Genomic DNA, 23,679 nt, shown 5'->3' on the forward strand with positions numbered 1-23,679 from the left:
CCAGTTGAGATAAATAAGGCCAAGGCTGTTGAGCTATCTTCTTCCTCCAGAAACTTTTGCAAGCTGGAAGGTCAGCTTCAGCAAACAGGATGGGGGTGGGGTCCTCCAGAGATGGCCTCTTGTCTCCCATAGAACGGGTCAAAGCTGGTGTCCAGCAAGGTGACCGAGAGGCCATCGGAGCCGGCCTTGCCCAGTAAGGGTGGGGAGAGCGTCTGGTGTGAAGGTCAGGGTGCAGCTGAGCTTTGCTCTGTAAACTGCCTCAAGGCCGCGTAGACAGAGACGACGACTCCAGGCCTCAGAAACTGAAAGACGGAAACAGTCTGTCGCCTCTTGGGGAGGCCCAGGGAGGGCTCAGGCAGCCTCCATTCCAGGACCTCCTTCCTCGCACCGAGGCCTAGAAAGAGAGGCTGAGCAAGGGGCTGGCGCCAAGGCCCAGGCCAGGTCTGCCCTCCCCGCCCCTCCCCACCTCCGAGTCTCAGCACTGGAGCTGAGGGTCCCGCAGCTGTTTCCAGAGCCGGACACTGTCCTGGGGGCTGAGGGGCCGCACCAGCAGCAGGTCACGGAAAGCACAGGGGTCAGCAGTGCGGCCTGCCGGCCAGGCCGTAAGGAAGCCTTTGTGGGTCCTGGGGGCCAGGCCCAGGGCTTGGAAGCACAGGCCGGTGTAGACATCATCGAAGGGGAAGGGGGCCACGCGGGCTGCCGCCCGCAGCAGCCAGGGTGCCAAGCGGCCCGCGATGATGTAGCCGCCCCCACTTGCGTAGGCTGGGTAGCCGCCTTCAAAGAAGGACCCAGGCACGTAGAAGGGTCCTCCAGGCTTCCGGAGGGGCTTGGCCTGGGTGAAGACCTCACCCAGGTAGAGGCCACGGGCCGTGCTGGGCGGCAGGGCCCGCAGGTGGTCCAGAAGGGCGGGGACGCGCACGAAGGCGTCATCCAGGGCTTGCAGGATGAAGCTCACGCTGGGGCAGTGGTGGCCCAGCCAGGCCAGCAGCAGGAGGTCCTTGAGCGTCTGGTTGAAGGGGGCGTCAAGGAAGTCCCAGAGCAGCAGGTCGCTGTAGCGGCGGCTCTCCCAGGCCACCAGGGAGCCTAGGTCAGGCCTCCCCTCGCCCGCCGGGGACCCCAGCAGGAAGAGCAGCCGCACCCCGGGAGCCGGCCTGCCCCACGTCTCCCTCACGGCCTGTCGTTCCGCAAAGCGCCCTGGTTCCGACTTGACGGCCAACAGCAGGTAGGGGACGTCGGGGTCCTCGCAGCTGGCCACCTGGCCACCGCCACCCCTGGGCAGCCACCGTGGGAAGCTCCGGCAGGCTGCCGACAGCAGGAAGTGGCGGAGGTCCTCGGGGTAGGAGGCGAAGTCGGGGATCTCGGCCGCAGCGGCAGCTCCCCAAGCGCGGCAGCCCCCCACCTCAGTGCTGTCCCCACTGGGCAGGGTCCCCAACCGCCACTGCTGCTGGTTCCAGTAGGCCGAGGGCAGCGGGTCAGTCTGGCCCAGACGGGCCGAGAGGTTAGCCGGCAGGGTGGGCTCGGTGCTGGCTGGCGTGGGGCCTGGTGGGGTGCTGCGGGGTCCCGGGTAGGCCTTACCCAGCCGGGGCTCGGACGTCCACTCGATGTACACTTTGAGGCCCAAAAGTGTGAGCAGTGCTGACAGGCAGAGAAGGCACTTGGGGCAGCGCATGACCCGGCCCAGGAAAGGGCAGCTGTGGGACCTGCAAAAGAGCCACAGAGGCCTTTTGGGGTGCAGGGGCGGGCCCTCGGGCCCTGCCGAGCCCTCCAGGGATTCTCGTAGTTTCAGACCCTAAACCAGCCCTCCACCAACGATCCTGTACGAATCCCTATTCTACTCGCATTCCAGCACCCTGTTCTTTCCACTCAGCCCAGCTCCTTCTACTTTCATAGAAACCCGGGAGGCTACCTATTCCCCATCCGCACCCCAGAGACCAGGGACTCCGCCATTCCAACCTCCCTCTCCCCCCAGTTCATCCCCCTTACCAGGAGTCAGTATCACCAGGGTCACCTCCTCGCCCGACAGTCCCCACCCCAGGCACGGCTCCCTCCCCTTTACCTCTGGGTCTGGCTCTGGCCAGCTCCAGCGCCCTGGGCCTTGGGCCGGCCCTCTGCCCTCGTCTGGCAGCGCTGGTGTCTCCAGCACTGTTGTTCTCCAGCCCAGCCCAGCCCAGCCCAGCCCAGCCCAGCCCAGCCGGTCTGTGGGAGGCTGGGAGGGCCCCAGGGGCCGGGAGGGACCGGGGCGGGGCTGAGGGAGGGGAGGGGGGAGGACAGGAGGCAGACCAGAGGGATGGGGCTGTGGCGTGTTGGGGCTGGTTTTCTGGTGAGACAGCGGGAAAGGTGCAGGGGTGGCTGCAGAGACGGGGAGCTGACAGGCTGGGGAGGGGAGAACCAGGGGGCCTGGGAGAGAGTCCGAGGGAGGGTGAGGCCGAGGGGCTGGGAAGTGTCAGAATGGCCCAAGGGCAGGCAGAGTCCTGAAGTGGCCAGGCTAGAGGCCAGGGGCAGGGCCTGGCCGGGGGAGGAGGGTGTGTGTGTGTGGGTGTGGGTGTGGGTGTGACTGTGCTGAAAGGGCATGGGTGACCTTGCCAGAGGTGGGGGTGTGTGGCCCGGAGTCAGGGTGGGGATGGGGAAGGGGGCTGGTGGGGAGGAGGGGATACAGGCAGAGACCGACTTTGCAGAGAAAGAAGAGACAGCCAGGGAGACCCCGGGGGCAGGCAGGGAGGAGAGACAGGTGGCAGAGATTCAGGAAGGCCCAGAGGAGAGAGCTGCAAGAAGAGAGAGATAGGACGGGAAGGTGGAGACAGCTGGCGAGAGATAAGGGAAGCCCTTGTGGGGGAGGGTGGAGAGATGTGCAGGGGCAGGTGGAGGGACGACGGGGTGGGAGCAGAGAGCAGGGAGTCTGCCAACGGAGCCAGAGCCAGGCAGAGGCAGCCAGACCCAGAGAGGAGCCAGGGAGGAGCAGATGGAAGGGGTGGGGGGAGGGGGGGGCCAAGCCAGGGGGCAGTGAAGGGGGGGGCACCAGGAGCCCTGGAGCTGCGCTGACCCCCTGTGCCTCCTCCGTCCCTCCCTGGTCCCACACGCCGGCCCTGGCTCTGCCACGCCCTGAGGCCCTGGCTCTGCCGACAGCGGCATGGTGATTCCAGGGACACTGCTGTTTGGGCTGCATCAGCTGTCTGGGGTGGCAGGCAGGTGGGGCCGCCTCATACCAGAGCTCCTGGAGCCTGGGCTGGGACGCAGGGCCCCCCAGTGAGCCCGGCCTGACCCCCTTCACCCCCACCCGGGTTGGGAACTGCCCGGATCACCTCAGGAACCCTGTCCTGGACAGGGCAGCAGCAGCTGATCATCTGTCTAGCTGATTCCCTCTCCCCAGGATTGAATAATGGAGCCCATGGGACCAGATGGAGGAAGAGGGTATGGAGAAGGTGGGGAATACTGATGGAGTAAGAGCAAGAGTGGGCTGGGGCCGGGCCCTGAGAAACCTTGGAAGGGGTCTCCAAGCCCTCTTCCCCCCAGGCTGGGGTGGGGCGGTCCAGGCCCCCCGACTCTGGGCTCATCTAGCTTCTCCCAGGGCGCGGAGGTTTCTCCACCGGGGGCCGAGCTGCCGCGTGCATCCGTCTGCAAATGCTCCAGTCAGGAGAGAGAAACCGCTCAGCAGCCGGAAGGTAAAGTGGAACGTTGAGAATGACTGAAGAGCTGCCCTCTTCTGGAACGTGGTCGGGTGGGTGTGCGGGTTGGAAGCGGAGGACCCCACCTTCCTGTCTCCCCCAGCCTTTGAATCTCCCTCTCCAGATTATGCCAGGGCGGTTCTGGCTTCTCGCCTTAGTAACCGTAGGTCACTGTTGAGTCCAAATGCCGGCCAGCCAACTAAGCAAGCTGTCAGGACCACGCCAGCTGCACTGGCTAACTTGTTATACCCAGAAGCTCTAGTAAGTGCCCTCCTAGCGGTGAACTTGGCCCCATGCAGTGTAAGATCCACTGGCCTAACACCCTGAGAACCCACTGCTGTGCAGGTTCCCCAGGGTTGACTCTACATCTGTCTGCAAGTCTTGCCCTTCAGTGTAAGAGCGGTTCCCTTCTGGGTCGTAGTGAGCACCTGTCCTCTGGAGCGTGCTGAGACTTGACCCCTGGCATCTGTGGGTCTAGTGGCAGCAGGGAATGCTTGTGAGCAGGATCGCTGGTGGTCTCCTCACACTGGTAAGGGAGGCTCCCAGTGACTTGGGAGTTCGAGATCATCTTTCCTTTGGGTCCAACCAGATGACCCGATCCCAGATTTCTGGATCCCACTGTTTACCAGTCAGTGCCCTCACTTTCATATGAGAAACTTGTCAAGACTGGGAAATCAACTGTCATAACTCAGCAACTCGAAAACCCAAATGTTGTGTTGTATTTTCAGCAGTATCTACAAGTAAGAACTTTGGGGGGCGGTGGGGGACTGCCATGGGAGCTTTCCAATTCTGAAGGGGTGACTTGAGCTGGGCACTCCAGGCAATCTGCCTGGCCCTATCTTTAGAACTGTCATTACTGCCACAGCATCAAGTGCAGCAGCCATAGGGCCTCCCAGGGCACAAGGCTTCAGTTGGCACCTCATCACGACCCCAGGCAATAGCGTTTTCGTGATGCGGTTGCATGCCTTAGATTTTTGGGGTTTTTTTTTAATTTTTATTTTATATTGGAGTATAGTTGATTAACAATGTTGTGTTAGTTTCAGGTGTATAGCAAAGTGATTAATGTGCATGTATCTGTTCTTTTTCAAATTCTTTTCCCATTTAGGTTATTACAGAATATGGAGCAGAGTTCCCTGTGTTATACATTAGGTCCTTGTTGGTTATCTATTTTTTATTTTTTAAATGTTTTTGGCCGCACTACACGGCTTGTGGGGTCTTAGTTCCCCAACCAGGGATTGAACCTGCGCCCTCAGCAGCGGAAGCACGGGAGTCCTAACCACTGGACCACCAGGGAATTCCCTATCTATTGATATTTTAAATATAGCAGTGTGTACATGTCAATCTCAAACTCCCAGTCCATCCCTCCCCCCCCACCCTTCCCCCCTGGTAACCTTAAGCTTGGTTCTTTAAATGAGTCTGTTCCTGTTTTTTAAGTTCATTTGTATCTTTTTTTTTTTTAGATTCTGTATATAAGTGATACCGTATGATGTTTTTCTCTGTCTGACTTAATTCACTTAGTATGATCATCTCCAGGTCCATCCATGTTGCTGCAAATGGCATTATTTCATGCTTTTTAATGGCTAATATTCCATTGTATATATGTACATCTTCTTTATCCATTCATCTGTCGATGGACGTTTAGCCCATGGATTTCTAATGTCTCCTTTCCCACTGCCGAGGAGCTTAGCAATGCACTCAAGCCAAAGGCGGGATGAAACCAAGCCCCAAATCCCATCTTTGTGTGTTTATCTCTGGGAACACTCCAAATGCCAGTGCTCTATCAGTTTGGATCCAGTCTGCAGAGAAGAAAAACCATACGGTAATTTGAACAGGGAAAAGTTTAATATAGAGAATTAATGACTTTCACAGCAAAGTGAAATAAGGAGGGAGATTCATTGGTAAGGTGCCTTGGAATTTACTGGAAATCCACCTTCGGGGGTGTGGTGGAGAGGCATTCACAGGGAGGTGCGTCAGTGGAGGCTCTATAGAACTGCCAGGTCAGGGGTGGTGGGTGCCGGGGAAGCTGCTGACCACCTGACGCTTCAGGAAGCAGGTGCGCGGGGCAGTCATGTGCTGCAGGGCCGCTGAGCTGGCACTCCTGAGTGCCGCCAGAAAGCAAAAGCCTTGCCTCTCTCAAGGAACGTCTCTCGAGCGCCCTCTACTGGCAAACCGTATCAGGCCACTTAGCAAAGGAAAAATATTTCAAAGGCCCAGATCAATTTTCACAGAGCAAACAAGCAAGCTGAATTTGGAGCTGAGTCAGTAACTCAATAAGCGAGAACACTGTGGGACTTGGGATGCTCCCAGCATTTAGTGGGTGGGGCCCAGGGATGCTTCAGCCTGCAGTGAGCTTAAGTCGTCCCACACAGGGAAGAACCATCCCTATAAAATGCCCATAGCACCTTCTGTATCAGTCAGGTCCTGGCAGGAAACAGTAGCACACTCAAGTGAGATAATCCTACAAGAGTCTTCTGAGAAAAGTCGAGGTTTCTCTGACAAAAGTCGAGAAGTTTCTTGACACAGAGGTAGGCGCGCTGTGGGAGCACCACAAGGGAGAGTGCAACTCCCTGAGGCTACTTGCAGCCAGAAGCCCTTACCTCCCCCAGGCCTGAAGAGGCAGGAGAAGGGGGTTCCTGGAACTGGGAAGGAGAGAATGGTGTGGAAAGGGCTGCCTGACAGGCTGACAGGAGCTGCGAGCTTCACCCCAGGGTGCAGCCAGCCAGAGCACCCCCGCGGTAGGGGACAAGCCACCTCACTCCTCTTGCCTCTGACCTGCCAGTGCCTCTGATCCTAGCCCGACCCCCCGAGTTGAGTGAACCCAACTGGAAGCTAGAAGAAGGGTGAACTGTTAACCTCTCAGCACAGCCCGGCTGAGACCCAGCTCCACACGGACGGGGCCAAAGGCTAGGCAGGGATGGGGCTGCTGGCTGTGTCGCGGGACTGCTCCTCTGGCCCCAACTTGAGGCCCTGGGCCCAGTCAGCCCCCAGAACCTCACAGTTGGGCAGCATCTCCTCCACCAAGATCTGAGTGAGGCCTGGGTTGGACACGGCAGGAAGGTGAGAGATGTCCAGTCTGCGGAGGTTCCTGAGGAGGCAAGGTTGGGGCGTGAGGACACGCATGAGGATGGCGTCTGTGGCAGCGGGTGTAGGGGGGCGTACCCACCCCCACGTTAACCCCTAGCTTTCTAATAAAAATCTTTGTTCAACTACGTGAGACCCACCGTGTTCATACAAACGGACACCTCTGGCTCCTACTGTGGTTCTGCAACAGTGTAAATTTCTTGGGGTCTCATTAAAACAAAAAGAAAGGCAGGCTAGGAGTCCTCCCATCCTCCTAGAGGCTCCCTGTGCCACTCATCTGTGCTGACCCACCGCAAACGCTCTAGGTCCACCGTGGAGGCAGGGATGTGGGAAGTGCCCAAGAGCGCCCCTCCCTGGCTGGGGGCCCAGCCTGAGCTGAGGTCTCACTGGAGGTGGTGGAGGCAGGCGAGGCCCCGTTCAGAGATGCGGGGGCAGCCGGCCAGCGAGAGCTCTCGTAGCGAGTTGGCTAGCTGGTGGAGGCGGCTGAGACACCAGTCATCCACGTGGGGACAGCACTGCAGCGACAGGGACTGGAGCTCCTTCAGGGCCACTGCAGGGGCAGAGGGCAGACAGCACTGAGGGTCCTTCTGGAGCCCACCACGAAAGGGAAAGCGCAGAGCCTTGCCCACCTCCACCCCTCCCCGCCACACCCCACTCACAGAGGTTGTCCAGGCCTTGGTAGGTGATGGCACAGCCGCTGGCGTCAACAGCTTCTATAGGCACCTCCCGGAGCTTCCAGAGCTCACCAGAGAGACCACGCCCATTTGGCCGCATCCACTCCTTGTCCCGAAACCTGGAAGGGGAGAGAGGGAGTGTCAGCAGGGTCCCCCAGGCCGCCAACCTCTTGAGAACACTCCCAGCCCCGTAATAAGAGAACATGGCACACGCACTACACACCAGGCCCTGTACTAAGGGCTTTACGTGTCTGGTTTCACTGGATCCCCTGACAACCCCATCAAAGATGGAACATCTGGCCAATTTTACATACCTGGAAGTTGAGGGTCGAAGAGATTACTGAGAACAGAGAAAAGAGCTATACGACAAGAATCCTTGTAGATGGGCAAAAGTTGAGGTGTTTTCAGACAGGTACATCATTTCTAAGGAAGGTGCTGGAGGAAGTGCTCAAACCAAGTAAAAATTTTACTTGGAACCAAGATGAGGGACAGATGAAGCCTACATGAATTGTTTTCAAAAAAGGAAAGTAAAGGGGAAAACAAAGGGAGGAGGAGGAAGGCAAGAAAAAGGAGGGGAAAGGAGGAAGGAGAAGACGCACTAACGCTGACTGAGCCACGTGCTAAGCCAGCCTGTGACCTGTGACAAGTGTCCAGATTGCAAAATATCTTTGAATCTTTACAGCGCACCTTGTAGGTTAGACACAACTACCATCCCATTTTACAGATGTCAGGAACAAGTCCCTAGCCACACAGCCAGGAGGGGGCAGAGACCAGGGCACGCACGGAAGGCTGTCTGACTGACTGAAGAGCCCGGGGCTTAGCCGCTCTCCCGCCTCCCCCAACCCCATTGTGACACCTTTGCCATCATACTTGACTGCGCCTCCCTGCTTCAGGATGAAATAGGCACCTGCGACGTAGGGGCCATATCGCTCCTTGATGTAGGTGGAGGACCTGCCGGGAGAACAGTAGCCGAGGGTGAGCCTTGGGAACACCACACCCCTCGCCAGGCCCCAGTGCAGCTGAGAGGGTCAGAGTCCACAGCACAGGACTGAGCCTGGCAGGCAGGAAAGACTGCAAATATTTACTGAGGGCCTGTGAAGTGCTGGGCACCGGAGGACAGTGGTAATCAAAAGGCAGATAAGTGTCCCTGCCCTTGTGAAGTTATTTCACCAGGGAAACATGTAACTGGGAAGTAAAAACAAATTGCAGAGTGTCAATTCTGTGATGAAATTAACACCAAGGGACAGACCAGGAGTGGCTTGGGTCAGGGGTAGGGATAGAGGAGGCTAATTTAATTTGGGCGTTAAGAAATGCTGCTTGGGGCTTCCCTGGTGGCGCAGTGGTTGAGAGTCTGCCTGCCGATGCAGGGGACACGGGTTCGTGCCCCGGTCCGGGAAGATCCCACATGCCGCGGAGCGGCTGGGCCCGTAAGCCATGGCCGCTGAGCCTGCGTGTCCGGAGCCTGTGCTCCACAACAGGAGAGGCCACAACAGTGAGAGGCCCGCGTACCACTAAGAAAGAAAAAAAAAAAAAACAAAACAAACAAAAGAAATGCTGCTTGGAAGAGGTGACACTTGAGCAGAGATTTGAGTGTGGGAAGGAATGCAGAGGCCAAGGTAAGAATCTGCCAGGCTAAGGCAACAGCTAGTGCAAAGGCTCAGGGCTTGAATTACGATGGTTGAACGAATAGCAATAAGGACACCGAGCTAACGAGGGTGAGGTGTGTCCCTGGTAGGGGTCACAGAGCTCAGTAGGGGCCAGGTTTTCGGCCTTAGAGTTTGGCTTTTATTCTAGTTGCAGTTGGAAACCCTTTGAGGGTTTTTTTTTTAAGATTTTTTTTTTTTTTTTGATGTGGACCATTTTTAAAGTCTTTATTGTATTTGTTACAGTAATGCTTCTGTTTTATGTTTTGGTCTTTTGGCCATGAGGCATGAGGGATCTTAGCTCCACGACCAGGGATTGAACCTGCACCCCCTGTATTAGAAGGCAAAGTCTTAACCACTGGACTGCCAGGGAAGGCCCCATTTGAGGGTTTTAAACAAAGTAGTAATGTTATCTGTTTCCCTTTCTTAAGAGTCCTCTGGCTGCTGTGTAGACTATAATAGGGGGCAAAAGGTGACCAGTTAGGAGATGACTGCAGTAATCGAACCATAAAATGAAAAGGCTCAGACCAGGCTATAAACAGCGAGGAGGTGACCGACCACCGGTCAAATTTGGGATATTCTGGTATTTTATTGATGGACTGGATGTGGAGGGAAGGGATGCAAAGAGAGGAATCAGGGATTCCTTAGAATGTGGTCTGAACAACTGGGTAAGCAATGGTGCCGTTGACTGGGATGGAGAAGGCTTGGGGGTGAGAAGACTTTTTACGGGGGAAACCAAGGGTTAGCCATGTTAGGTCTGAAGTACCAGCTAGACCTCCAAGAAGAGATGGGCGTTGGGTTGTGTCTGTGAGCCGGAGAGCTTGGGAAGTGTGTGGGCTGGAGACGAAGATGCAAGTGGGCAAGGCTGGCACTGGAAGCCCCAGGGCTGCCAGGAGTGGCAAGGGCAGGGTGGGCACTGACTGGGGAGGCCTGAACAGCAGGGTCGTGCAGGCCAGGGGTTCTCACCGATTTTTCTGGAGCACCTTCAACACCTGCTTCTGGAGCAGGTACTCCCTCACAGCCTCCACATCATAGAAGTGGTCAGCCAGGAACTGGAGCAGCGTCCTCCCCTTCCTCTGACTGCCCCCCGGGTCCACTGACCTGCTCAGGCCACGGATGCCGCTGGTACCCCTGTTCCATACTGGAGCCACCAGGCGAAGGGACTGGGGAGGAGGAGAGGGGAGGAGAGGCTGAGCCTGGAGCCTCCTGTGAGACACACAGCCAGGTCCCCCTGCTTTTGCTCCCAAATCTCCCCTCCTCAGTGCTTCCCTGCTCACTTAATTCTTCTCTTAGAACTTCCAATTCTTTCGGATCCATAAAATTTCCCCATGTTTCCCCCAAGTTCCTCCCCTTAATCAACCTTAAATTCTCTTTGATTTGGCCAAACGGTCTTGGTTTTCCTAAACTCTCCCCCTAATTTCCCCCTAAGTCCTCACTTTCTCTCAAAACCTCTATTATCTGAACTCTTAATGTCCCACAAATTCTCCCCTTAATTTTATCCAAATCCCACCAGACTTCCTGAATAACGCATTCCTTTCCCCCAAATATAATCTTAATTTCTCTCCAAACCACCCTTAGCTTATCTCTTAAAGCTCCCAAACTCTTCCTTCAATTTCCCCTCCAAAGTTTTCTCTTAGTCTGCCTCAATTTCTCTTTTTGCTTTAACCAAGTTCTCCCGATAATTTTGCCCAAATCCTTACTTTCCCTTAAAATTCCTCTTAAGTTCCCAACCTCTTACTTTAAGTTTTCCTAGGTCCATTCCTTGATTTTGCCCAATTCCTTCTAAATTCTCTCCACAATATGGCAAATCCTCCCCTTAATTTCCCCTAGATCCTTCCCTTAGAATTCCCAAATTCACCTCTTGGATCCTGCCCCCACCCCCCATCATCCCTTTGATTTTCCATCAAAATTTCTAACTCTCCCATGAGTTTCCCTCACCTTTGGTTCCCTACCCTTGCACCTCAAATCCCAGTTTCTCTGCCAATCCCTCCCAAACCCTCATCCCTTGCAGGTCCCACTCTCGCCAGCCCCCCGGCTCCAGGAGCTCGCAGTCGGATCCCTCCCTCTGATTGGCTGGGCGCGCTTTCTCGGACCGCACGCGCTGCTTCCCCATTGGTTGCCACTGGTTTCTCTCCTCCGCGGCCTGGGAGCCTCACCGATCCTTCCCGGCCCCCGACGGCTACACGTCTCCGCGCCCAGCTCGAGGCCTAGCGGGACAGGCCCCCTGCTCCCCCTCGCTACTTGGTCCCTGGGCGCCGACAGAGGCCCTGAAAGCAGACCGGACATTAACTGGGGGGCTCCAGAAGCTCCGTTCACTTACCGCCCCGGGGGCCGCCATCTCGCTAGGATTACGTAACCGGAAGGGGCTGGTCTTTTCTTACCTAACCCACCCGGTTCAGGGTTGGGCGTCTTCTCTTATGGCCACGCCCCCTCCATTTTTCCAGCCCTCCTCTTAAAGGAGTACACACTTATTACTCTTCTCGGGTTTAGGGATTGCTTGGAGCTCCCTGTGCCACGGGCCTTAAAATGGGACTCGGCAGCCTTTCCCTAGGAGAGCGTGGGCAGTTCTTCCTGTCGGAATACCATCCTTCCCTCCGACTGCACTCTTAGTCCGCCTGAGGACTCCTTCTACCTCTAACTTGCTACCTCCTTAGAACAGGGAATGATGCGTTGAGAAACTGTCCACCTCTTCTTTAAAGCAGGGTCAGGGAAGGGAAGCGTCCAGTAGATGGTGAGGTTAGACCTCAGGGTAAAGGACAGAGGTGAGATCTCAAGACTAGTATTGTGATGTGTTGGCAATTTCAGTTTGGAGTTCCAGGCTACATCTTAATATGAAAATTCAATATGAAGTCTTGTGGATAGAATTACTCATTCATTCCTTCTACAAATATTTACTGAGTCCTACCACGTGGCAGGCACTGTTGCAGTAGTGAGGTTGCCATGGGACCAAGACTCTTTCTCAGGGAGTCGACATTCCAGGCAGGAAGAGGCTAGATAAGAAACACATGAATAAGCAAGATAATTTCAGACAGTGTTTGATAAGAGGCAAATAAAAACAGGCAATATAACAGGGAGTGACTGGGGCACAGGGCCATCAGCAAAGACCTCTGTGAAGTGGTGACATTTAAGTGGAGGTGAAGGATAACAAGGAAACAGCCATTCAAAGATCTGGGGGAGGGCTTCCCTGGTGGCGCAGTGGTTGAGAGTCCGCCTGCCGATGCAGGGGACGCGGGTTCGTGCCCCGGTCCGGGAGGATCCCACGTGCCACCGAGCAGCTGGGCCCGTGAGCCATGGACGCTGGGCCTGCGCGTCCGGAGTCTGTGCTCCGCAGCGGGAGAGGCTGCAGCAGTGAGAGGCCCGCGTACCGCAAAAACAAAAACAAAGATCTGGGGAAATAGTGTTTCAGGCAGAGAGGTACAGCCAGTGCAAAGGCCCAGAGGTGGGACCAGCTTGCAGAGAGAGAGCTGGGAGACTGGGTCAGAGAGGTTAGCAAGAAACTGCTTTATTCCATTCGTCGGGGCATGCCACGATCTGATTTACATTTTGTAAAGATCATTTCTGCCAGGTGGAGAACAGACCTTAGAGAGCAAGGGGGGAAGCACGGAGCCAGCAAAGAGGCTACTGCAATCGTCCAGACAAGAGATGAATGGGGTCAGCAGCAGGGACCGGGCAGTGGAAGTGCTAAGTGCTCAGATTATGAATCTTTTTTTTTTTTTTTTTTTTTTTTTGCGGTACGCGGGCCTCTCACTGACGCGGCCTCTCCCGTTGCGGAGCACAGGCTCCGAACGCGCAGGCTCAGCGGCCATGGCTTACGGGGCCCAGCTGCTCCGCGGCATGTGGGATCTTCCCGGACCGGGGCACAAACCCGTGTCCCCTGCATCGGCAGGCGGACTCTCAACCACTGCGCCACCAGGGAAGCCCCTATTAGTCTGTTTTGAAGACAGAGCCAATAGTTTGAGAAACTAAAAGGATAGCGATGCCATTTTTGGAGAGGGGGAAACTGGGAAAGTAGCAGGTATGGAAGGGTAGGTGTGGTAGGCTGAATAGTTCCCCCGCCCCCCAAATGTCCACATCCTGATTCCTGGAACTCGTGAATATGTTACATTGTATGGTAAAGGGAAGATGTGATTAAGAATCTTGAGGGACTTCCCTGGTGGCGCAGTGGTTAAGAATTCGCCTGCCAATGCAGGGGACATGGGTTTGAGCCCTGGTCTGGGAAGATCCCACATGCCGCGGAGCAACTAAGCCCATGTGCCACAACTACTGAGCCTGCGCTCTAGAGCCCGTGAGCCACAACTACTGAAGCCTGTGCGCCTAGAGCCCGTGCTTCGCAACAAGAGAAGCCACCGCAATGAGAAGCCTGCTCACTGCAGCGAAGAGTAGCCCCCGCTAGCCGTAACTAGAGAAAGCCTGCACGCAGCAACGAAGACCCAATGCAGCCAAAACTAACTAACTAAATAAATTTGTTTAAAAAAAAAAAAAAAAAAGAATCTTGAGATGGGGAGATTATCCTGGATAATCCCGACAGGCCCAATGTAATCACAAGAGTTCTATTTTTTTTTCTTTATAAATGTATTTTTATTTATTTATTTATTTTTGGCTACGTTGGGGCTTCGTTGCTGCATGCGGGCTTTCTCTAGTTGCAGCGAGCAGGGGCTACTCTTCGTTGAGGTGCACAAGCTTCTCATTGCGGTGGTTTCTCTTTGTTGAGAAGCACGGGCTCTAGGCGCGCGGGCTTCAGTAGTTGTGGCTCGCGGGCTTAGTTGCTTCGCGGCATGTAGGATCTTCCCAGACCAAGGCTCGAACCAATGTCCCCTGCATTGGCAGGCGGATTCTTAACCACTGCGCCACCAGGGAAGTCCCAAGGGTTCTATTTTACTTTTTTTTTTTTTTTGGTCACACTGCACAGCATGTGGGAATCTTAGTTCCCCGACCAGGGATCGAACCTGTGCCCCCTGAAGTGGAAGTGCAGAGTCTTAACCAGTGGACTGCCAGGGAAGTCCCACAAGAGTCCTATTTATTTATATAAAAATATTTATTTATTTATTTGTCTGTGCCAGGTCTTAGTTGCAGCATTCAGGATCTTTAGTTGTGGCATGCAAACTCTTAGTTGCCTCATGTGGGATTTTAGTTCCCTGACCTGGGATCGAACCCTGGGCCCCCTGCGCTGGGAGTGCAGGGTCTTAGCCACTGGACCTCCAGGGAAGTCCCAGAGTCCTATTTAGATGGAGGCAGGAAAGTCAGTAAGTAGAGGACGTGATGACAGGTGCAAGAGGTTGGAATGATGCAGGGAAGGGCGTATGAGCCAATGAATGCAGGTGGCTTCTGGAAACTGGGAAAGGCTAGGAAATGGATTCTCCCCCACAGCCTCCAGAAGGAACCCAGACCTGTGGACACACTTTAGACTTCTGACCTCTAGAACTGTAAGATGATAAGTCTGTGTTGTTTTAAGCCGCTAAGTTTGTGGTCACTTGCTACAACAGCAATAGGAAACGAATACAGTGGGGTAGATCCCAGCTGAGAGTTCTGTTTTGACCACATTCACCCTGAAATGCCTGAGACATCCAGCTGGAGATGCTGAGTAGTGGTCTGGAGGTCAGGACTGGAGTCAGAGACTTGGGAGGCTTGGGAGCCATTGGCGTATAGGTGGAATTTTAACACCCCTGCAAGAGGGGTTTTAGCGGAGGGAGGCCCGCAGCGCCTCCCCACCTTCTCCATGACGGGGCCCAAGCTGCTAGTGATGATGTCTCTGGGCGAGTCTAGGGTCGGCAGAACTGGCTGCTCAGCTGTGGACCAACAGCCTGGACACCGAGGCACCCTGGCCAAGGGATCGGTTTCTCGGAAGCCACTCCTGGCTGGCTCCTCAGGCACATTGTCTGGGCAGCCCTGGGAGGGCCCGAGTGGAGAAGACTGGCAAGGACCAAGCCAGGGGAAGCCAGAGATCAAGCGGAGAAGAGGGCTGCAGGGGAGGCTGGGGAGGAGGAGTGGGTGGGACCCAGGAGGGGGTGGGACGAGGTAAGGCCGGGCGCCCACACACTGGGGAGGGGTCAGGCCTGAGAAGAGGCCGGGAGAGGTGGAGTTTGACCCCTGCCAGAGGGGCTGAGGTTGGATCCTTGTGAGCAGAGTTAAGGTTAGACTTTGATTAAAACAAAACAAAAACACAGGAAGCTGCTGACTCTCAGTGGAGAATGGACTTTGGGTGGCCCGAGGGGGTGGGGCTGGCCCTCTCCTACCCCCCACTGCCCTTTACTCCCCCCACCCAGCCCCCGGCTCCCCAGGGGACTGGGTCACTCTGGACCTTGCTACTTCCTGCTCCTGGCTGCCAGTGCTCAGAGACTATGGAGCTGTGGAAGCAGCTGAGGCAGGCTGGACTGGTGCCCCCAGGGCTGGGCCCACCCCCGCGGGCCCTGAGGGTGGTGCCCCCAGTGAAGAGGGTGGATCAGACCCTCATGTTCCCAGGGGCTGACACTGGAGGTGCCAGGGAGAGTCTGCTGTGGCTCTGGAAGGAGCTGGTGAGTGAGGGGTTTGGAGGGGTAAGAGATGGGGTGGGGGGAGTAGATAAATGAATAGGAATGAATGTCAGTAAAAAGGGCCAGAGATTGAAAGACAGAAAGTCAGAGACAGGAATAGAGAAATAGAGGCAGAGGCAGACACAGACACACCCAGAGAACGATGGACACAGACAGAGACACAGAAAAACGCAAAGAGTGAGAGACAGGACTAGAGAGAGGCAGAGACAGAGAGACCCAGAAAGAGACGAGAGATGGAAAGCAGAGATTGAGAGCCGCAACAAGGACAGACTCATTAAATCTGAAAGACAGAGAGGTGGAGACAGTCCAAGGCAGGGGCAGAGAAATAGAGACAGACAGAAAGACAGGGATATGGAAGGACAGAGACAGACAGAGACAGCCAAGTAGAGACAGAGAGATGGAGACAGATCACAAGAGAGGGAGACCCAAGAAGAGAGACAAAGAGACTAGGGCTCAAGACACAGAGAAAGAACGAGAGAGATGGAGACAGCGAGGGACAATGAAATGGAGAGACCAAGACAAAGGGAGACAGGGCAGAGATCAGAGACAGAAGCAGGATGGCAGAGTCCAGGGACGGAGTGAGGATCCCACCTGCGGTGCTGTGGGCCAGGACTGTTAAAGAGAAAGTAATTTATGACACCTGCTAAAGATGGCAAGGCTCTAGGTATGAAGACTGCTGTGATGGGGATTTTGCAGTAGAGGAGAGAGATTGGGCTCAGCTCTGAATACAGCATGGGCAAGGGGGAATTTACGGCCAAGGAGCAGGAGAGGGGTCAGGGGGTAGAAAATTCCAAGGAGGAAACATCAGGGGTATAGGGGGGATTCTGCCTCAACCTATCTAGCAGGATTCTTGCTGAAGGCGGGTCAGGGTGAGCCGCCATCACCTGGGGGAGGGGGGAGGGTGAGGAACCCGATCAAATAAGGAGGAGGGGGGGATTCTTGCCAAAACTGGATTTTACAAAGAAGTGCTGATGGGCCTAGGAAAAGGTGCAGGATCCTGGGACTTGAGCTGAGACCTGCTCCCACGCAGGTTTCATGGCAGGGGCACACTAACCCCTTGCCCTCTGGGGTGGGATGCCCATGACTGCCCTTCCCACCCGCAGGTGAACCTCCGCCTGGTGGATGTCCAGCTGCTGGGCCAGCTATGCAGCCTGGGCTTGGAGATGGGGGCAATTCAGGAGGAACTGATCACCTTCCTGGAAGAGGAGGAGGACAGAGAGCTGGAAGGGAAGCAGGAGGGGGCCTGCGGTCCAGCCCCAGGTCACCGCCTCCCTGACTTTGAAATGACTATCTGAGGCCCTGCTGCTGTGCTTTTGGACCCATGAATGGTATGCAAATTTATGCCAAGAAGATGGGGAGGTTTGCAGGTCAAATCAACCTGCAAACGTCGATTTGGCATTGGCACGCGCTCCTTGAGCAAGTGCTTTCTCTGAAAATGTCGGAGATTAGGTTGAGGGGTGGGCCCCTGAGCTGCGGGCATGTTTGCAGGGGATGTGGGAGGCTTGCAGAGAATCTCTAGGTGTATCTGCAGACGCGCTGCAGGTGTGTTGCAGGGGAGGCGTGGGTCTTTGCAAATATGATGGAGATGCGTGCAGATGGCTATTGAGTGCTTGAAAAGTGGCTAGGTCTGACTGAGGTGTGCTGTACGTGTAAAATACACGCTGAATTTCCAAGTTGGGTGTGATAAAAAGAATAGACAACATTTCAATAATCGTAAAAATTAATTACATTTTGAAATGATAATATTTGAAATGATAATATTCTGGGATAAATAAAAATGTGACTAAAGCTAATTTCACCTGTTTGTAAACTCTTACTGTGGTAAAATACATATAACATAAAAGTTACCATTTTAACTATTTTTAAGTGTACAATTCAGTAGTGTGAAATATACTCACGTTGTTGTGTGGATGTGTTTTCATCTTGCAAAACGGAAACTGTACCCCTTAAACAACAAGTCCCCATTCCCCCTCCCCCAGCCCCTGGCAACCACCCTTCTACTTTGTGTCTCTATGAGTTTCGCTACTCTAGGGACCTCATGTAAGTGGGATCACATAGTATTTGTCTTTTCGTGACTGGCCTATGTCACTTAGCATAATGTCCTCAGGGTTCATCCATGCTGCAGTGTGTATCAGAATTTCCTTCCTTTTTAAGCCTGAATAATATTCCATACATGTGGTATGTACAACCACATTTTATTTGTCGATGGGCCCTTGGGTTGTTTCTACCTTTTTTTGGCTGTGGTGAAATACATTGCTCTGAACAAGGGTGTACAAATATCTGTCCAAGTCTCTGCTTTCAATTCTTTTAGGTATGTACCCCAGAAGTGGAATTCCTGGATTGTACGCTGAGTCTCTGTGTAATTATTTGAGGAAGTACCATACTGTTGGCTCTACCATTTGTCATTCCCACCAACAGTGCACAAGAGTTCCAACTTTCCACCTCCTCGCCAACACGTTATTTTCTTTTTTTTTCCTTTTTTCATGATAGCCATCCTAATGTCTGTGAGGTGATACCTCATTGTGGTTTTGATTTGTATTTCCCTAATGACTAATGATGTTGAGCATCTTTTCCTGTGCTTATTCATCTATTTCTTTTTACATCTTAAAATATGACTGCTAGAAAGCTTAAAGTTACATAAGTAGCTCCCACTGTATTTCTCTTGCACTGCACTATTTCAGACGTTTGAGAAAGGAATGTGGGTGTGAGCAGATGAGCGGCGAGGTTTCCTCGATATTCCCAGACGCGTTGCAATTGTGTTACAGCGCCACCTTCAGGAGACAGGCAGATAGAAGCAGGGCTGCAAATATAACTCCTGCCCAGGTCCACATTTGTAGAAAAGATGCCCAAGACAGCAGGTGGAGGGCTCCAGCCTGAGGAGAGACAGCTCTTCTGGGAAGACAGTTGGACATTCCTCATAAAACCATTACTCCCAGTGAGGAAAAATACACGCTTGCGTTTCTTCGATTCTTCAAAACAATTTTCTGGTTGGGAGTGAGGATATTCCCAGAGAAGTGAGATGCTGGCAGGTGCTGAATTCCTGTCTGTGGGGATTTCTGTCTTCAGAAAAACCTGCTTCTACTCTAGAGCCCGCGAGCCACAACGACTGAAGCCCGCGCGCCTAGAACAAGAGAAGCCACTTCAGTGAGAAGCCCGTGCACTGCAACGAAGACCCAACACAGACAAAAATAAATAAATAAAATAAAATTTAAAAATACTCTGCTTCTTTTTGTGCACTGGAGTCACCCAAGACTCGAGGGGTTTGGGGGTTTGGGCTCCATCCTCAAACTGGTCCTCCTTTGCCTACCTTAGCCAGGTCTGCAGCTGCTGGGAGTTCTCCTGTAGGGGGTGGTGCTGGGGAGAATGCTGGAATTCAGACCCCAGTACCCAGGGAAGGGGAAAGATAAAGCAGAGCCCCCTCTCCGACACTGGGCACTCTAGAAAGAGGCTGGGGGCAGTCCGGGTCTCTTGGCAGCTACATCGAGTCCGTGGGGGTCACCAGGGCTGGGGAGGTGGGGCTCCATGGCCACAGGGTCTGGGTCATGCTTCACAAATGCCAAGGTACTCTGCCTCTTGGGGAGAAAGAGACCGGGAGGGAGGGAGGCACAGACGGGAGACTGGAGGGGGCGACTTGGGAGGGAATGCTTACTGTTCAAGAACAGCATGATGGGTGGCCCCTGATGTCTGGGTGGGAGTTGCTCTGGGCCGTGTCCTGGGCCATAGAGGTGACATCTATGGGGGAATCACCTCAGTCAAACACTCAGGGAAGCTTGGGTGAATGTGGTCAGCTCCCCCTCGCCGGTACTGTCCTTCTCAATGCCAACTTACTGAGCTACATCCAGCAATGATCAAGTCAGCACCAAGTCTGCCCCCTGGAGCTCCCAGCCCAGCAAGGTGGGGGGACCCCTTAACACACAGAGACAGCTAAGATGATCAGGGCTGGCATGGGGGAGCACGGACTCCCCCATCTGCCAACATCTCACTTCTCTGGGAATATCCTCACTCCCAAATAGAAAGTGTTTTGAAGAAGAATTGCAAAAATGTAAGCATGCATTTTTCCTCACCGGGGAGCATGGAGCAGGATGGGAGAGGACTCAGATAAGGCAAGAGGCCCAGCCTGAAACATCAGGAAAGTGTTCTTAGAAAAGAACCTAAGGAATAAGTAAAGAGCCAAGCAGAGAAAGAGAATGGGAAAAGACTAACAAGAAGGAAAATTGCACATGCAAAAGTCCTAGAAGGTCTAGTGATCTAGCTTCTTGCTACTCAAAGTGCGGTCCATGGACCAGCAGGATGAGCATTACTGCAGCTCTCTACTGCTGCATAACAAACAACCCCAAAACTCAGTTATTTTAAGCAATGACAGCATGTATTTTGCACATGAATCTGCAGTCTGCGGGGATAATGTATGACAGGGACTTCCCTGGTGGTCCAGTGGGTAAGACTCTGTGCTCCCAATGCAAGGGGCCCTGGTTCGATCCCTGGTCGGCGAACTAGATCTCGCATGCATGCCACAATTAAGAAGTCTGCGTGCCGCAACTAAAAAAAAAAAAGATCCCACGTGCCACGAGGAAGATCCCACATGCTGCAACTAAGACCTGGTGCAGCCAAAATAAATAATTAATTAATTTAAAAAATTAATATACAAAGGGGAAGAATATACAAAGGGGAAAAGACAGTCTCTTCAGTAAATGGGAAAACTGGACAACTCATGTAAAAGAATAAAATTAGGACATTTTCTAACACTATACACAAAAGTAAACTCAAAATGGATTAAAGACCTAAGTGTAAGATCTGAAGTCAAAAACACCTAGAAGAAAACATAGGCAGAACACTTTTTGATATAAATCACAGCAATAATTTTTTTTGGATTTGTCTCCTAAGGCAAAGGCAAGGATGAATGGATAAGCAACATGTCATGTATCCATACAGTTGTACATTATTTAGCCATTAAGAGGGATGAAGGACTGATACACACTGCATCATGGATGAACCTTGAAAACATTATGCTACACTAAGGAAGCCAGATACAAGGCCACATATGGTATGATTTCATTTATACAAAACATCCAAAAGAGGCAAATCCATAGGGAAAGTAGCTTAGTGGCTGCCAGGGGCGGAGAGGAGGGGAGAACGAGGAATGTTGCTTAATGGGCACAAGGTTTTATTTTGAGATGATGAAAATGTTCTGGAGTTAGTTACAGTGATGGTTGTCCAACATGAATACACTATAAGCACTGAATTCTATACTTTAAAAGGGTGAATTTTATCTTATTTATTTTTTTATAATTTTTTTTTTTTTTTGACCATGCCACGTGGCATGTGGGATCTTATTTCTCCGACCAGGGATCCAACCTGCAAGTCCTGCATTAGAAGAGCGGAATCTTAACCACTGGACGGCCAGGGAAGTCTAAAAGGGTGAATTTTATGATGTGTGAATTATATTTCAAAAAGCTACAGTGTTGGGCTTCCCTGGTGGCGCAGTGATTGAGAGTCCGCCTGCCGATGCAGGGGACACGGGTTCGTGCCCCGGTCTGGGAAGATCCCACATGCCGCGGAGGGGCTGGTCCCGTGAGCCATGGCCGCTGAGCCTGCGCGTCCGGAGCCTGTGCTCCGCAATGGGAGAGGCCACAACAGTTAGAGGCCCGCGTACCGCAAAAAACAAAAAAACAAAAAGCTACAGTGTTGGTCAGTAGAGGACCCTGGTGGGCTAGGATGGGGCTGGACCAGGCAGGGCTGTGGGGAGGGGAGGAGAGCCCCGGGGGAGGGAGGCTCAGGAGACCGATGGGAAGGGCTGGGGTGGGGAGGGGTGTTATCCCCGGGACTGGGGGACTGGGACACAGAGGAGGGTGATTCTGGGGGGAGATCACATTTGTGGTTCTGTTGCACCTTGAATGCGTGTATGGGAGGCGTGCAAAGGCCCATCTCGTGTGTGCACACACGTGGACATGTTAATGCCACTGCCTCTTGGCCTTTATGGCCAGGCCAACCCCTCCCCCAGGTTGTATCCCTTCTCAGAGTCCCCTCCCCCCACCTTCCCTCCACTCATCCCTCTCTCTGCCCCTCAATCTTCCTCTAGCTCTGCTGTCCAATATGGCAGCCAACCGCTACGTGTGACTTCTGAGCACTTGAAATGTGGCTGGTGTGAACTGAGAGGTGCTGTTAAGTGTCAAATACCCGCCAGACTTCTAAGGTTTAGTATGAAACAAAGATTTGAAAGTACTCGCTATTTTTGTTGTGGATTACATGTCAAAATGAGTGTGTTTTAGATACATTGGGTTAGATAAGCTATACTATTGAAATAATTTTCACCTATTTTTCAATATGGCTATTAAAAAATGAAAAATTACATACCTGGCTTGTACTGTATTTCTATCGGACGCACACCTGCTGTGGCACGCTGTGTCCACCAGATGGCGCCAAATACAGGCTGCCAAAGCTTCACTAGAAACGGGGGAAACTGGGCGGAGCTGGCGTGGTACCCACCTGTGAAGCCCTTTGAAGTAGGACCTTATTAAGGACATTGAAATATGCTCTTCCCACACAGGAGGCCACTGTTGGGGGAGAACCCCCAAGATCTGATGAACAGGATATAGACAGTATGGTAGGCTGAATGATTACCCACTAAGACATCACTGTTGTAATCCCTGGAACCTGTGAATGTTACCTTATAAAGACGGGACTTTGCTGATGTGATTCCATTAAAGATATTGATGGGAAGGTTATGGTGGATTATCCAGGTGAGCCCTAGCCCACCTTGGCCTCTCTACTCTCCAGAATCACTGGAGCTCTGAGCCTCCACCTCCATCTCAAAGGCCCCAAGAGTAACTGCCCGAGGCTGAAGCAGGCTGATTGGAAACAGGAAATGAACCCTCAGACCACCTGCACTTTGTACTTATCGAGCCCAGAGCTTCCCCTTCAAGGCAGAAGGTTCTCAAAAGCCCCAGGGTTCTTAACCCCAAATTTCTCTCTCAAAAAACTTTAATTATCGTAAAAAGCACAGAGCATTAAGTTTACCATCATAACCCTTAACCAGTATATAGTTCAGTGGCTGTTATATGTAGGCTGTTAGTTGTGCAACAGATCTCTGGCACGTTTTTATCAGCAGAACTGAAATTCTATACTTTAACAACTCATTTTTTCCCTCCCCACCCTAGCCACAGGCAACCACTGTTCTTTTTCTGTTTCTATGTATTTGAGTACTTCAGATATCTCATATATAGGGGAGCACACAGTGTCTGTCTTTTTGTGACTGACTTATTTCACTTAGCATAAAGTCCAGAAGTACCCTCTTTTCTAAGGCTGAATAATACTCCATTGTATGTATAGACCACATTTTCTTTTTCCATTCTTCTGTCTGTGGACATTTGGGTTGCATCCATCCCTTGGCTATTGTAAAGAATGCTGCAGTGAATATGGATGTGCAAATATCTCTTCAAAATCCTGCTTTCAATTCTTTGGGATATAAAACCAGAAGTGAGTTTGCTGGATCATATGGTAAATCTATTTCTTGTTTTTGAAAGAAACTCCATATACTGTTTTCCACAGCAGATTCACTATTTTATGCTTCCACCAACAGTGCTCAAAGTTTCCAATTTCTTCACATTCCTGCCAACGCAGGTTATTTTCTGCATGCCTGTGTGTGTGGGTGTGTGTGTGTGTGTGCATGCATGATGGCCACTATAAAATGAGTGTGAGGTAATATCCTACTGTTATTTTGATTTACATTCCCCTAATGATTAGTGATGTTGAGTATCTTTTCATAAGCTAGTTGGCCACTTGTATATCCTCTTTGGAGAAATGTCTATTCAAGTGTTTTGACCATGTTTTGATCAGGTAATTTGGGTTTTTTTAGTGTTGTTGTTGTTGAATTGTAGGGTTTCTTTATATATTCTAGGCATTAACCCCTTAACAGATATATGATTTTCTTTTCTAATAAATTTATTTTATTTATTTATTTATTTTTGGCTGCATTGGGTCTTCGTTGCTGCACGCGGGCTTTCTCTAGTTGCGGCGAGCGGGGGCTACTCTTTGTTGCGGTGCACGGGCTTCTCATTGTGGTGGCTTCTCTTGTTGTGGAGCACAGGCTCTA

The 23,679-nt window shown here is 52.6% G+C and overlaps 3 protein-coding genes across 6 annotated transcripts; 1 reads left to right on the top strand and 2 right to left on the bottom strand.

Annotated features, from left to right (window-relative positions):
- Window positions 1–475: 475 nt before the first annotated feature.
- On the bottom strand, window positions 476–1,675 carry B3GNT8 (UDP-GlcNAc:betaGal beta-1,3-N-acetylglucosaminyltransferase 8; the record flags this gene model as incomplete). Its single annotated transcript, XM_082862846.1, has 1 exon — window positions 476–1,675. Exon 1 carries the CDS (start codon window positions 1,667–1,669, stop codon window positions 476–478), a length of 1,194 nt encoding a protein of 397 aa, XP_082718972.1. The 5' UTR covers window positions 1,670–1,675.
- A 3,840-nt stretch (window positions 1,676–5,515) lies between these two features.
- On the bottom strand, window positions 5,516–11,398 carry DMAC2 (distal membrane arm assembly component 2; the record flags this gene model as incomplete). Its single annotated transcript, XM_082861902.1, has 6 exons — window positions 5,516–6,747; window positions 7,131–7,293; window positions 7,403–7,536; window positions 8,288–8,368; window positions 10,027–10,223; window positions 11,381–11,398. The coding sequence occupies 6 exons, from the start codon at window positions 11,396–11,398 to the stop codon at window positions 6,567–6,569; spliced, it is 774 nt and encodes a 257-aa protein (XP_082718028.1). The 3' UTR covers window positions 5,516–6,566.
- Window positions 11,399–15,362: 3,964 nt separating this feature from the next.
- Window positions 15,363–18,774, top strand: ERICH4 (glutamate rich 4). 4 transcript variants are annotated; one of them, XM_082862346.1, is made up of 3 exons: window positions 15,363–15,572; window positions 16,694–16,918; window positions 18,678–18,774. In XM_082862346.1, exons 1-2 carry the CDS (start codon window positions 15,399–15,401, stop codon window positions 16,883–16,885), a joined length of 366 nt encoding a protein of 121 aa, XP_082718472.1. In that variant the 5' UTR covers window positions 15,363–15,398; the 3' UTR covers window positions 16,886–16,918; window positions 18,678–18,774. The 4 variants fall into 4 exon arrangements, with proteins under 4 accessions (XP_082718472.1, XP_082718470.1, XP_082718471.1 ...); XM_082862344.1 differs by having other exon boundaries at window positions 18,272–18,768; XM_082862345.1 differs by having other exon boundaries at window positions 18,356–18,768.
- Window positions 18,775–23,679: the final 4,905 nt, after the last annotated feature.

This window comes from Leucopleurus acutus (genome assembly GCF_964270905.1).
Source record: "Leucopleurus acutus genome assembly, chromosome: 20".
Classification (NCBI taxonomy): Eukaryota; Metazoa; Chordata; class Mammalia; order Artiodactyla; family Delphinidae; genus Leucopleurus; species Leucopleurus acutus.

Coding starts and splice junctions, on each gene's coding strand:
- ERICH4 (XM_082862346.1), top strand. CDS start 15,399: ATGGAGCTGTGGAAGCAGCTGAGGCAGGCTGGACTGGTGCCCCCAGGG. Junction 15,573..16,693: donor TGTGGCTCTGGAAGGAGCTG/GTGAGTGAGGGG, acceptor TCCCACCCGCAG/GTGAACCTCCGCCTGGTGGA.